The sequence below is a fragment of the Eulemur rufifrons genome, chromosome 6 (genome assembly GCF_041146395.1).
Source record: "Eulemur rufifrons isolate Redbay chromosome 6, OSU_ERuf_1, whole genome shotgun sequence".
Lineage (NCBI taxonomy): Eukaryota > Metazoa > Chordata > Mammalia > Primates > Lemuridae > Eulemur > Eulemur rufifrons.
This window is the reverse complement of record NC_090988.1, coordinates 26635511-26649236: the sequence shown is the minus strand read 5'-3', so window position 1 is coordinate 26649236 and position 13726 is coordinate 26635511. Positions and strand designations below refer to the sequence as shown.

General features: G+C 37.8%; 1 protein-coding gene across 1 annotated transcript in view; it reads right to left on the bottom strand.

The window, feature by feature from the left end:
- Nucleotides 1–13726, bottom strand: part of GUCY1A2 (guanylate cyclase 1 soluble subunit alpha 2) — a 298353-nt gene that overhangs the window by 252699 nt on the left and 31928 nt on the right. Inside the window, exon 3 of the mRNA XM_069468984.1 lies at nt 6825–6946. Coding sequence (XP_069325085.1) covers nt 6825–6946 — 122 coding nt within the window. The remainder of the gene's footprint in view (nt 1–6824; nt 6947–13726) is intronic.

Below are 13726 nucleotides of genomic sequence, written 5' to 3'. Positions count from 1 at the left end.
TGAAAAATTACCAGACTTGGTGGGAATATAGAAAAAAGTATAATAGGCAAGAATTGGAAGTTTAAGATCAAACAAATTAGATTTGACGATCTCACTTTAAATAGAGACCATTACAGGTAACAGAAATAGGGAAAGAGAACTCCAAAACACCTATAAAAATCACCCACAATACATAGTAGTCCAGAGTTCTCCACATGGAAAATATAACCTATGGAAATCTTTAACTGAACAGGCTGCTGAAAAACAAAAGAGATTAATATTTTTGCTTTTGAAAAATGAACTAACGGGGTTAATAAAGGGAATTCACCATATATAAAATGCCTTAAGTTGAGTAACATTTTTATTGTGACTCATAAAACTCTACTCACCAAATTAATTTAAATAAATTACAATAGAAATCCTGTCAAAAGCATTTAGAATTGACTGAAGATCCAAACTCAAGGCTAATAAGAATGACAACTCATCTAGCATAGAACCTAGGATGCTTGAGTTTAATTCTAATCTTACTTAAAATTTTCATTAATTGTCAGAAGAATTAAACAGTATATTAAACAGTATTAATAAAATTTGCAGTTGAGTCAAAGAATTATGCAGCAAAGAACAATGAAAACAGAAAAATAACATAATGGACAAAAAAAAATAGACCCAGAGGTAAGAAATGATTAATTTAATTAATAAAAGTCATCAAATACAGAGGAAAAGGGTGGGAAGAGAAGGAAAGGTTTCACTTAAACTAAAAGATTCAAAAGTATTAAAGACAAAAAAAAAAACGGTATTTAAAAAAGCAAATGAGCCAAATCACTATAAATCTGCTCCGTGAGATGGCAACAAAATGAGTTATGAGTTTGACAAATGAAATGATGATGAGCCTATAATCATGTTTCTCACATAGTAAGGAAAGAATAAACTTTCTTCTAACTCAAAGAAAAACCAAAAGCAACCATTCTCTTTTATAATAGAAGCAGTTGAGGTGTCAATAAATAATGCAGCAGACTGTCCCATCACACCCTCCTACTCTAAACCCTGCCTTCCCCACAGGCTAACGGTGTGGCCCCATGCAAACGCCTGACCTCAATTTCCTTGTAACTTCTAAAACTGACTTGTATAATTTAAGGATCAGTATTTATTAAAATGTTTATTTTATACATATAGGAGGCAGTGTCCCCCTCAGCGTTGTCATTCCTACTCAGGCCTACCTGCTACATCTAATCATTTCAGGGGAGAAGAAAAACAGAAGTTCTCTCTAATTTACATAGAACCACAACCCAAGGTCTCTGTTAGAAATTATTAAATGAGATACTGTGGCAATATCACTAAACTTTTCCATAAAAAAAAATGGCATCATAAACACAGCCTTTTTGTAGCCTTTGTGCTGGCCCAATGATGTCTATCTAACACGTTAGGCCACCTATATAGCAAGATCAGCTTGAAATGTTCCTGCCAACGGAACTGGCCCAGTGTTTACCACGGCATAACTGTGAAACCGTGTTTGTGCCATGATGGGAAACACTATCACCCTTTCTTTGCAATACCTGAAGTCTAAAGAAAATCACAGTTTCTAAATTTAAAATGATCCAAATTACAATTAAACTTCACTCTCCTCAATACTGATGAGGAATACACATTTTTGACACTGCACATGCAAGCAAGTATTCCAAGTATATTCTGAAAGAGCAATGAACTAAGCAAAATGTGACATCGTGACGATTCTAATAATTCAGACAACTAGAAAGACTGTGTGCAATTAGCATCAGAGGGGTGCTGACTTGATAATCTCAGTCCGATGACTCTGGAAGGCAGCACAAAGTAGTGGGAAGAACAGGGGGTTTGGAATCAGACTGAACTGTATTTAAATCCTGCCTCTGTGGCTTGTTAACTCTTACAAAAGTCATTAACAAGTTGATCTTGCAAAGTATCCGTTTCCTGACCTTAAAAAGTGAGCAGTATTGACCTCCTGGATCTGACGCAAACATTATTTTGTGCATACTCAATACTAACAAGAGCAAACATTTATGTGGCATTTGTTTGTTATATGCCAGGCTGTTTTAAGTATGTACTTTGTATAAATTAACTCATTTAATCTTCCTAGCAAATCTAGGAGATGTGTAATTACATCATCTCCATTTTACAAATGAGAAATATGAGGTATAGAAAGATTAAGTAAATCACTCCAGTTCATACAGCTAGTAAGTAGCTGAGCTGTGTTTTCAACCCAAGTAGTTTGGTTCTAATCTTTGCTCTAAATCACTACATTATAACAACATCATTAAGCTCTCTCCCCCGCAACCAGCTTAATTCTAATTCATCTTATTAAAATACTTAAAGTATTTACATTTAATGAAAGAGAAAACTGATCCATTACCAAGTTAGAGTAACAAGAACTATAATGGCAGGAGTTACTTATTGTTATCAATCTTAATTCACCAACAAAAATGGTAAATTGTTACCGCACCAACTCGTTCTCCAAGATGTTAAATATGTTAAACATATTCTAATTATATGATGTAGAGTTATTTTAAGAAAATCCTCAAGGTAATCTTAACCCTAAGTAAGGCGAACTAATTCTTTACAATTTTATTACCAATTAAAAGGCTTCTAAAAGCACATTCCAAATCACAGTGTAACAAAAAAGTACATACAAGTTGACATGTAAACAAAAAATTATTACTAATAAAAAACAACAACCGAAAGCTTCATACCAGCTAAAGATTCTGGAATCTGTGGCACTTTATAAAGGGTTCTGATTTCACAGAATTTCAGAATCCCTGACACCAAGAAAATATTGTGAGAAATAACCCCCACTAGCACTTTCCCAATAAAATAATTCCATGATAACATTAATCCCATTCTGACTTCAATGTATTAAGTTTTTAAAGAAGACAAAGCACACCGTGACAGAGACCTTTAAAACAGAGAAAACATTAATGAATATCCTTTCACAACTCATGTACTTAATTATTTTTGAGAGAAAATGCACTTAGCAAGAGCAGTATAAAACCATGCTTTGTGCAATACCTAGCAAATAACTGATGTTCAGTTTGTTATAATTCATCAGTAAATGGATTAAACTAAAGCTCCCATTTCTATTTGTTCTCTAACTTACTGTGGGAAGTCTTTTTCCCACACCCCATCTGCCCCATCTTGTAGCTCTTGAAGCTCTACAACAACTGAAACACCCACAGCCCCCTTAATAGTATTAAAACTTGTTAAAACTAAAATAGTCATAACCCCATTTATATTTAACTTATTATGACAAAGAAGACTATGCAATTTATCATCCTTCTCCCTTAACTCTCCTACTCATTCTCTGTCTCCCTGCCTACCTAAATTCAAGCCATAGAAACAAGCGGCAACATCTCAGCAGCAACCATGGTATAGACCCTTTCATACACATTTCAGCATCACATTCAACCATTGCAATTTCCAAAAAAATATTAAATTCCATGCCTCATAAGAGCATAAACACATTTTTACTATTTAATTGGAGCTAAAAATGAGCTTTGCAGATTAGGGATAGAAAAGGTTTACATTTTTCAGACAACTAAAATTAGACCATTTGGGTATGCAAAAGACATTATGTACCAAATAAAGCAGTAAATTTAACACTAAAAGCCTTCAGCAGGGAGGGCATCGCTCACAACCATCTTTCTTTGCATGGTCAGGGTTTCAAGGGCCTCTTAGGGCCTCTTTCAAGTACTGTTCTGCATTATCACAGTGATTACCAGGGCACCACAATGTGGTGAATAGAAGGCAAGTGGCAGACTGTCATCAATATCCCTAATTTGTCAGGGATGAGACAGAAAATAAAAAAAACCGGTTTCTAAGCCAACAAAAGTGAAACAGATGGGAAAAAAAATTGATATCTAGAAACAGTTCTTTCCCATTACTCCGGAGGCATGAACCACTCTGTAGTCCACATGCATATCCAGGAAATCCTATAGAGAACATGAGAGAACAAATGCATGACAGAGGCATTAACTAGTCTTCAACAACTCACTTTCTCTCTTTCTTCAGGTCCCCTTTTGTATTCCATGCCACCCCCTAAACTCACACTTCAACCTGAAGAGCCAGTAAAAACTCAAACTATGTAGAGGAGTTATTAATACTAAGTAGCTAGAGACGGTCATTTTGGAAGGAGAAAAATTTGCTACTGTGATCATATTTTGTTATCTGTTACTTCAAGTCTTTATTGATGGTAGGTAAAGTATAAATAACATACAAATGAGTGAATAATTAACACATTTCTAGTCTGTACTACAATCTTGTAACAAGTTAAGAAGGTAAGAGGCATAAATTTGCCAATCTCAACCCACCAATATTCTAACCACACTCCCCAAAGGTGACAACTATAATCACGGAGTTGGAACATTGCCCTCTGGCATCCACAGAGAAGGTTGCTAGGCACCAAAATTTTTCTTAATCTGGTTGAAACACTATTTTTCTGTGCCACCCTCCCACCATACCACCCCAAAACCACTTATTAAATATTTTCTTGTATGATACTTTTCTGTTCAGTGGGCTAACCAATTCTTTCATTCTCATAAACGATTGCACAAGAGAATTTAAATGCATCTTTTTTAAAAAGATGGAATCTAAGCAAGCCAAGATTAATCATAGTTCAGTGACTTGTTAAAAACAAAGCTTTCATTGAATATGACCAGTAAAGCCACTACCTTTGTCCTCAGAGAGTTTATATTTCAAGAGTTATGAAAGGACATTATTCAAAAAAGAATAGCTACGTCTTAGGTACACAATCATCTGTGCCAGCATTTGGTCAACAGGTGACAGGCATTGAGTTTAGTTTTATTCTCCAGAAATTTCAATTTTATAAGATTGTGCTTTAAATCTTAACAACCTATCATTACTTAGAGGGAGAAAATAATCAGAGCTAATATCTCTTTTGCAGAAAAAGTTAATGTTTATGGAACTCTAAACCCTGTTTTACAGTCACCTTCTGAATTATAAACACTTCACTTACAACTACTGTTTTCCTAATATTACCCGGTATCACACTGCCCGCTGCCCTGTTTACTCACCACCTACTCCGTATCTCATGCCAACTTTGGAAGGGCAACTAGGCTGTGCTAGGCCAACACTGTCCCCTGGTGGTCACCACGTCAAATTGCCTGACCCAGGTTTTCTTCTCTCTGGGAATTCTGTACACTCATTTACAAGCCACAGTTCAGAAGCCTTTAGCACCCCCTATGTCTTCATTATCTTTGAAGACCTCCTACTTCCTCTAACTCAGTGATTTTCAAGGCATGGAGCATAAGAAAAGGAAATAAGAGAGTCAGGGAAACGTTTAGAAACTGTTAGTAAGAAGCAACTTTGTGAAATATTAAACATCTCACCACTGAGATTCTGATACATCCTCTTAGTGGGGCATCATCTCACCCCACCCCTTTAAATCACAATGTGTCAAGAGAAATAGATGTTACTGAAAGGAGAGTTCTTGAAAAGGCAAAATCAAAAAATTTTAAACAGCTCTTGGGTAATGCCCCTTTTATTCTCGTCCCTCATCTTTTCCAACAGTAAGGTTCACTTGGGTAGGACAACATCCCTGCACTGTACTGAGATTGAGGTAAATGAATCTTTGGCCTTCCTCTTCATGGTCTGTCACTGTCCTGTATGTTATCAGAGAGAAAAAAAACACATCTGTCTGCCTCACCTCACAAAAGATCTATTTTCTTAGTATATTATTTTGTGTTTACAGAATCTACTTAGGATGAAAATGTAATCAATGGGCAGCTGGATTCCCAGCTTGAGTGTAAAAGTGGTCAGACATGCTTAGAAAGATCTGGTAGACTCATGGGTTGAGGTGATCTGGAATCTGTTTGTAGGAGAAACTCAGGCATCTCCAGGAAAAGAACTTACCCCACAGGAAAAGAAAGACATGCAAACAAGTTTACCCAGTCTCCATCACCCGAGTCTGAGGGAGGAGGGGAGGAGTGACTCTGCACTCTGTAGGGAGTTGGTCACTAAGATTTGTTTTTCTCCACCACCGCCCTCCAGCACCCCACAGACTCCTATCTGGGTCATAAGGTAAAAGGATTCCAAGAAGAACTTAAAGAAATATTTGTCACTAAAAACCTCTGTAAGACATTAGGGCAAAACAATATTCCTTCTTTGGTATCTATTATGCGTGGAATACAATGAAGCTCTCACCCACCAAGAACTTCAGAGAGTGATAGTGCAGCCCAGTTACAGTTCCTTAAGGCGGCAGGATTTGGGGTGCAGTTGACAACAGTACTTGTTTGCCATGTTGGCAGCATCCAAAAACAGCCCCTCTGTCACAAATACAAATATCTTTCAAGTGGACACACCCCTGGCCTCAAGCAGGGCACAGAGACCTGAGCAGGTAGGTGATCTGCCTTCACTAATAAAGCCACAGAAGGGGCCTCTGAGTTGTAGAATCCGTTATGAGAACCTGTGAGCCACCTCCAGTCCCAACCAGGACCTCCCAGAAATAGTAAGAGTATGACTTGGGGAGGAAAGAAAGATCCTACAATTTCAGCTGAGGGTAAGGGCCAGAGAAACATAGATTACACGAAGCTAATGCTACTAACATATGAATATTTGAAAAAGTTTCCCTGGAATGCTAAGTATTTTTGTTTTAATGTTTTTCAGTCTCCAAGTAAATGGCATGCATGTAATTTCCACTCAAACATCATCAGGAGTATTAAAATTAAATCACTTATAAACAAGGTCTTGGTCACGATTTGCAATATTCTCCAAACCTCTTCTTAGTAGAAAATGAAACAATTACACCTTTCTTTTCTCCTCTTTCATTCTCTCTCAATCATATAAATATATAGTTAATATACCTAGGATATTAGCAGTACACTGAAGAATTCCTGAGACATCTTCAATTTCCTCTTTGTTGGAATGGTCTGCATAGGAGCATCTGTTAGAGATATTGTGGAAATTCTTTTCTGCATCCCTATAACTAAGAAGAAAACACAATTAGCAGGAGAAATTTTTGAACACATTTGCGTATGCATTCATATATACACACACAAAGCACACACAGTCTATGCTTTTGGCATAATCACATTTTAAAATAACTGAGGCTTTAAGACATGATTCTGGAGTAACCCACCATTCATATCGCCATTAGCAGTATAGACCCGGGTCTGGAGGCTATGTGTGAAAAAAATTAAGGAAAACCAAAAAAAATACATCAGCTTTGTAGAGCTAATATCCCTGTGTAAGCACTTCGTCACTGCTGATCATCTGTTTCTATAAGGAAGTTGCCTAGAAAAACAAAAATCAACAGTACTAATTTGGTGCACTGGCATTCAACTGTGTTGAAAATAAAAACACATCTTAACCTCTATTACAGTCGAGAAGATAGTAGGATGGTGTATGGATAACAAATAACAAATAAAGTGTCTGGAGTCTGGCAGAATCTGAGTCATAGTCTCACCATTTTCCACCTGCAAGATCTTGGGAAAGTAACCTAATCTCTGTTAGTCTTAACTTTCCTCCCTTACAAAAACGGAGGTGCCTCCTGAGTTCTTTTGAGGACACAATGCCTGTGTCACTGGATGTTGGCTTGGATTTTACAGTTGCCTCTGAATGAGAGCCAAGACACCAACACTGAGAACCATCAAGGCCAAGTGCTGCACATTCCAAAAGAGTGGCCAAGACCAAAGCTCTCATTCAGGACCTAAGAAGTAACTAAATAAATAGCCAGTGCCCTGTCACCCACCAGCAGCTTACAGAAGCAAAGGGATAGAAAGAATTCCAAAGGAAATTCTCGGAAGACTGAGTAGTCATCCTAGGAAGAACGTGCTATTGTATTTCTCCCTCCCCTCCTGGAAAAGGAGAGAAGGGAGTGTTCCCTGCAGAAGCCCAGTTGGTAAGTGAAGGGTTCACAGCTGGTAGAAATTAGGGGTTGGGAATCTCATTCCCCAGTGAACATCTGCAAAGACAGCAGATTCCTGATCATACCCCTGTGTCTGACTCAGTAGAAGAAGATTCTGGAGAGAGTTATTCACAAGAAAAAGAAATAGAGCAAAACTGGGGGCAACCTACAGGCTCACCATTTGGCAAAGCAAAAATATGAGTTTCACATGGGTTAGGAAGATGCCCCTACAGAGAAGAAAGCTTGAGATGTCCAGCTGTCATGCTGCTTTCCCAATCTAGAGGCTGCTGGCCAGGGGCAGGAATCCCACTAGCAAGACCATGTGAGTGCTGCCCATAAACACAGGAGTTGGGGCATGGGAAGCAGTCACGGCAGAGCCCATACATGTTGAGCCTAAGAATACTGAATTATAGAAATGCCCCCTGTATTTCTGGAGACAAGATTTGATTTCAGAAGCCAAATAAGGCTTTGCCTTAAGGAAAAGATAAATGTGTTAGTTCAAGAGCTACCTCGTCTCAGGAGGGCGTCTTGCTGGTCAGTAGAAGCTGCATCTCAAGGAGACAGCTGTAAACTGGGCCTTTGGTTCTCACCTGTTTTGAAAGACAAGGCAGGCCTCCCTAGGACCAAAGGTTGCCGGTGCTGCTGACAGGTGGACCCCCGGAGATGAGAGCTAATCAGATAGATATGCTAATGCCCAAGCCGGGCCCAGATGGAACCATGTGGTTAAAGTAATTAACACAAAGCACAGCCCATGTTGACTTCTGGGATCATCTCTGTCTCCAAGAACACAATCACCAGAGCCAAGATGTCTCTGTTTGTTGCTAAAGTAATAGCCTTATCATAAAACTTAGAAGTTTGCCCCAAGACGATTTTATAACCCATTGTTCCCCTAGTTAGTTAGTTAAAGGATCTGTAGTAGCCTTTTAGGAGACTTTGACCCTAAAGCAAACTGCCGGTTAGTATGAAAATCCCGTTGCCCTTGGCAACCGGAGCCTGTATGTACCCTATATAATACCTGTGTGGAGTTTCAGTCGGGGAGATATTTTATGCGGGTAAAATATTTCCATCCGGATACCCTCCTTTATCTATTTTCATAAACTTTCACTTTATAAACTGTATCTTTGGCTCTGTGTATTATTATCGCCATTACTTTATATTTTTATTTCTGTTTCCTACTATATTTTTCATCCTTTGCGATGACCCCTGCCTGAGAGACCTGATCAGAAGAAAAACCTCTTTGCAGGGAGCGTAGCTAACTCCCTGCAAACTGGTGTAGTCAACTTAGAGACCATGATCGGAACAAAGAGAAAAGGACCTCTTTGCGGGGAGCGTAGCTAACTCCCCTCACATACATACAGCTCACTGAAGGCATCACAGCCAAGGGAGGGCCGTACAACCACAGGTGAATTAAAGAAGGCTTCTGCCATTTTCCATTTCATTCCTGCCTGACACATCAGAAGAGACAGGGACCCAGAAAGGAATGGTCTGAAAAAGAAGAGTAAAAACCTGTATCATACCCTCTCTGCATTTCATCCAAGTTCCTCAGGCCAAGGCCTGACCCAGGCAGAGAGAGGGACATGAGAGTTAGCCTGGATATGAGAGTGAAGATTTAAATTGGTCAGGAGTGGACTTCATAATCCCTAGAAGTACTCAGAAAACAGAGCAATCTGTCCAAGCTAATATCAAAGGGGATTTATCCTAGCATGTCTGGCACAATTGGAGAGAAAAAATAAAATGGTTTCACTGTGTACACCTCACTGAGCTCAGACTCCAATAAACCTAAGCAAAATGCTTACCACAGTTTCAATAATGCAGGAATCAATAACATGTGGAACAGGGAGCACAGACATTAAACACAGACAAATACAGGGTTATTTTTAAATCAAGTTCCATCGTTTTTATGAGAGTGACTTTAGCCAAAATATTTTTTCTCTCAGCCTCAATTTCCTCATCTGTGAAATGAGCTTAATACAATTTTATGAAATATACAATTAGGATTAAATAAAATAACAGATGTAAAGCACCCAGCAGATTGCCTGAAAGTAATCAACAGATATTAGCTTTTGCCTAATTTGTTGTTTATGTTCAAAAATATATAGTTTTTCTGTGTAAATATATGAAAAAGAAGCTAGGTCATTTTTTATATAAAATAATTTAAGCCACAAAATCTGACCATGGAAGCATAAGTAAGTAACATCATTGACGTTTGTTTCCCGGAGTAATCAGAGTTCACCCACTCTTAATTTCACTTCTAAGATTCTATTGAAAATATTCTGCCTTAATTTCTCTTCAATTGTCAAAACAAAAAGAGAACAGAAGGTTGGCTGTGTAAAACAAACATAGGTCCCACAGTGATAATCGGAGCAACAGACTTTAATTTTAGAGGACTACAGTAAATGGTGTCCCAGATTAATAAGAGTTTGGCAGCAGCCCTACCCATAATATTAACACAACAATGCTTATTCTGGCAAAAAAGTATAAAATGAGTGGCATGATTCTGAATACATATTTCCCTATGCTTTATTGTTCAAAATATATAATACGTGAACACTGTATCTCAGAAAAATCAATTATCATGTGTTTTTCATGATAGTTTACTAAAGAAATCTCTGCTTCTTCTACACTGCCATAGTAACCCATTTTTGTGAACTGTAGACCAGTAGGAGTCATGTAGTACAAACATGAGTAAGAGAAGTTGAGTTGAACACTCTAGAGACAGAAATTTAGATTAAAAAAAAAAATCCAAAGCAAAAGGAATTCTCTGTAAGAAGAAAACTGTAGCTGGAACATGAATTGGGCATGCCCAGCTCCTGATGCCAAAAAACTAATTTCTAAACTTTTAAAGGTCCTGGGAAAACAGGTAGAAGATATAACAGGAAGATGAAGGGAAGACAATTAACAAAAATTGAGTGCAAGAGTCAGATACTAATAGTATTAATAATAAATCAACTAATATATTGATGACTTTTGTGTACCAGGCACTGTACTAACCACTTTATATGATTATGCAACTTCACACACTGTTATCATTAACATTACATTTAAACTTCACCCTCAACCCTGTTATTATGCCCATTTTTTAAATGAGAAAACTGAGGCTCAGCATTTTAAGTAATCTGCCCAAGATTATTCAATAGCAAAACTTGACTTTGAGTCTAGTAAGTCTTGTATGTCTACCTTCAAAGCACAATCTCTCCCCAACAAAGACATACAGAGAGAAGAAAAGGCACAAGATAATGGCAAGAATGAAATCAGAAAAAAAAAAAAAATGCTATCATAAACAAATATTCCTCTATCACTAGAGGAGGGATTTATTTAGTAATCAAAATTTATCACAAGGTCAATTGACACACAGTGGCAGAACATTAAGCATAAATGGAAAACTATGCAGATATATCAGCATAATTTATGCCATAAAGAAAAGGGTCCTGGATAATAGAACTATAAATTTTAGAATTGTAAAGGACTCTGGAGATTATTTCAACCCCTCATTGTACACCCCCTTCCCAAGCATAATTTACTCTTTTATCCACTATACTCCTAAAAAGTCTGAGTACATACCTCTAGGGTGCAAATTTATTCATTTATTCACCATCACTGCAAAAAATCAAATAAAAATGCTAGTCCTTCCTGTGTAACAAACACTTATAAAGGTACAGGAATCTAAAAGAAAACAAGACAAATATGCAAATAAAAAGATAAGATAATATAAGGTAATGATAGACACTATGAAAAAAATAATAGAGGGCAACATAATAGAAAATGACTGGGGTTAGAGCTTGAAGTAGGGGATAGAGGGTTACTTTAGATTGGATGGTCAGGACAGGCTTTTCTGAAAAGATGACATTTGAACAGAGACCTAAATGTATAGAAAGAATAAGCTTGTCTAACATCTGGGGAAAGAGCATTCCACAAAAAAGGAACAATGCAGGCAAAAGCCCTAAAGCTAAGCTTGGTACAGTTGAGAACCCAACAGAAGACTGGAGTGAAGTGAAAGAGAGGGAAGGAGTGAAAAAGAATGAAATTAGAGAGGTAAGCAGAGGCCAGATCACAGAAAGAATTCAGATTTTATTCCACCATAATAAGCCATTATATTGTTTAAAGCAGGGGTTTCAAAGTGTGATCCCTGGACAAGCAGCCTCAGCATTACCTGGGAACTTAGAAATGCCAGCACTTGCGCCCCACCAGGACCTACCAAATCAGGACCTCTGGGAGCAGGGCCTAGCAACCAGTGTTTTAACAAGCCTGCCAGGTGACTCTGATGCACACTAACATTCCAGAACCATTGGCTTCAAGTAAGAAAGTGCCATAACCTAATTTTTTAATCACTTTGCTATGGTGAAAACACAGTATTGGGTGACAAAAGTAGAAGCCACAAAACTAGGTAGAAAGGTAGACCAGAATTTCCTGCTGAGAGATGATGACGTCAGTGGAGATGAACCAAAGAAGATTTATCACATGGCATGAATAAATTATTTTAGCACTCATTTTCCCAACTTGAATGATCTCTATGAATAAATAAATGAAAGAGTGAATGGATAAATTAGAGAATAGAATAAATGTTTAAAGATGAAGTGGCTGTGGTACTGGGAGGCTATCTCACATCTTGGCAAGAGGCCCCATCAGCTACCTCCTCCCAATCCTTCCATCTGTGACCTTTGAACAGCTGCTGCCTGCATTCAAGTTTCTGTCTTGGAAGATGAAAAAAGCCTCAGAGAGTTTCTATAGGCAACCAGTATAAGAATTCAAGGAGCAGAACTATACAATCCTGGAGCTCTGATAAATAAAGCAGATCTGAAGACAGAGTTTTAAAGGAGAGGAAAGAAAGATCCATGGTCGGAGCTTAATTAAATTAAGAAGCTTGTGGACAGCAAAGGAAGTAATCAACAGAGTAAATAGGCAACCTACAGAATAGGAGGAAATAGTCACATACTACACATCCAACAGAGGACTAATAGCCAGAATCTACAAAGAACCCAAACAAATCATCAAGAAAAAACAAACAAACCATCAAAAAGTGGGCAAAATACACAAACAGAAGTTTTTCCAAAGAAGATAGACAAATGGTCAACAAACATGAAAAAATGTTCAACATCACAAATCAGGGAAATGCACATTAAAACCACAATGTGATACCACCTTACCCCTGTCAGAATGACCATTATTAAAAAGTCGGAAAAAAAAAAAAAAAAAAACAGATGCTGGTGTGGATGCAGGGAAATATCTGTGCTTATACACTATTGATGGGACTACAAATTAGTACAGCCTCTATGAAAAACAATATGGAGATTCCTCAAAGAGCTAAAAGTAGACCTACTATTCAATCCAGCAAGCCCACTACTGGGTATCTACCCAAAGGAAAAGAAATCATTTTATCAAAAAGACACCTACACTCAAATGTTTTTCGCAGCACAATTCACAATCTCAAAGATATGGAAAACCAACCACATGTTCTCACTAATAAGTGGGAGCTAAACAATGGGTACACATGGATGCAAAGAGATATAAAGAACACTGGAAACTAAGAAGTGGGAAGACGGGATGAGAGATAGAAACTTACCTATCAGGTACAATGAACACTGTCCTGGTGGCAGGCACACTGAAAGCCCTGACTTCAGCATTATACAATGTATCCGTATTTAAAACAACATGTGTACCCCTTTAAAATTTTTAAATTAAATAAATAAATAAATAAAAATAGAAGGGCTAGCTCAAGTATGAGCTGTTATCCATCCTAATTCATCACTTCAACCCAAAGCACCTAAATGCTGAGCTACTTCAAGACAAGCCTGACCAAGCCCAATTTCAGAGGTGAGGGAAAGCATCTCCTTCCCAACCTCACCTCCCCAAACATGTATA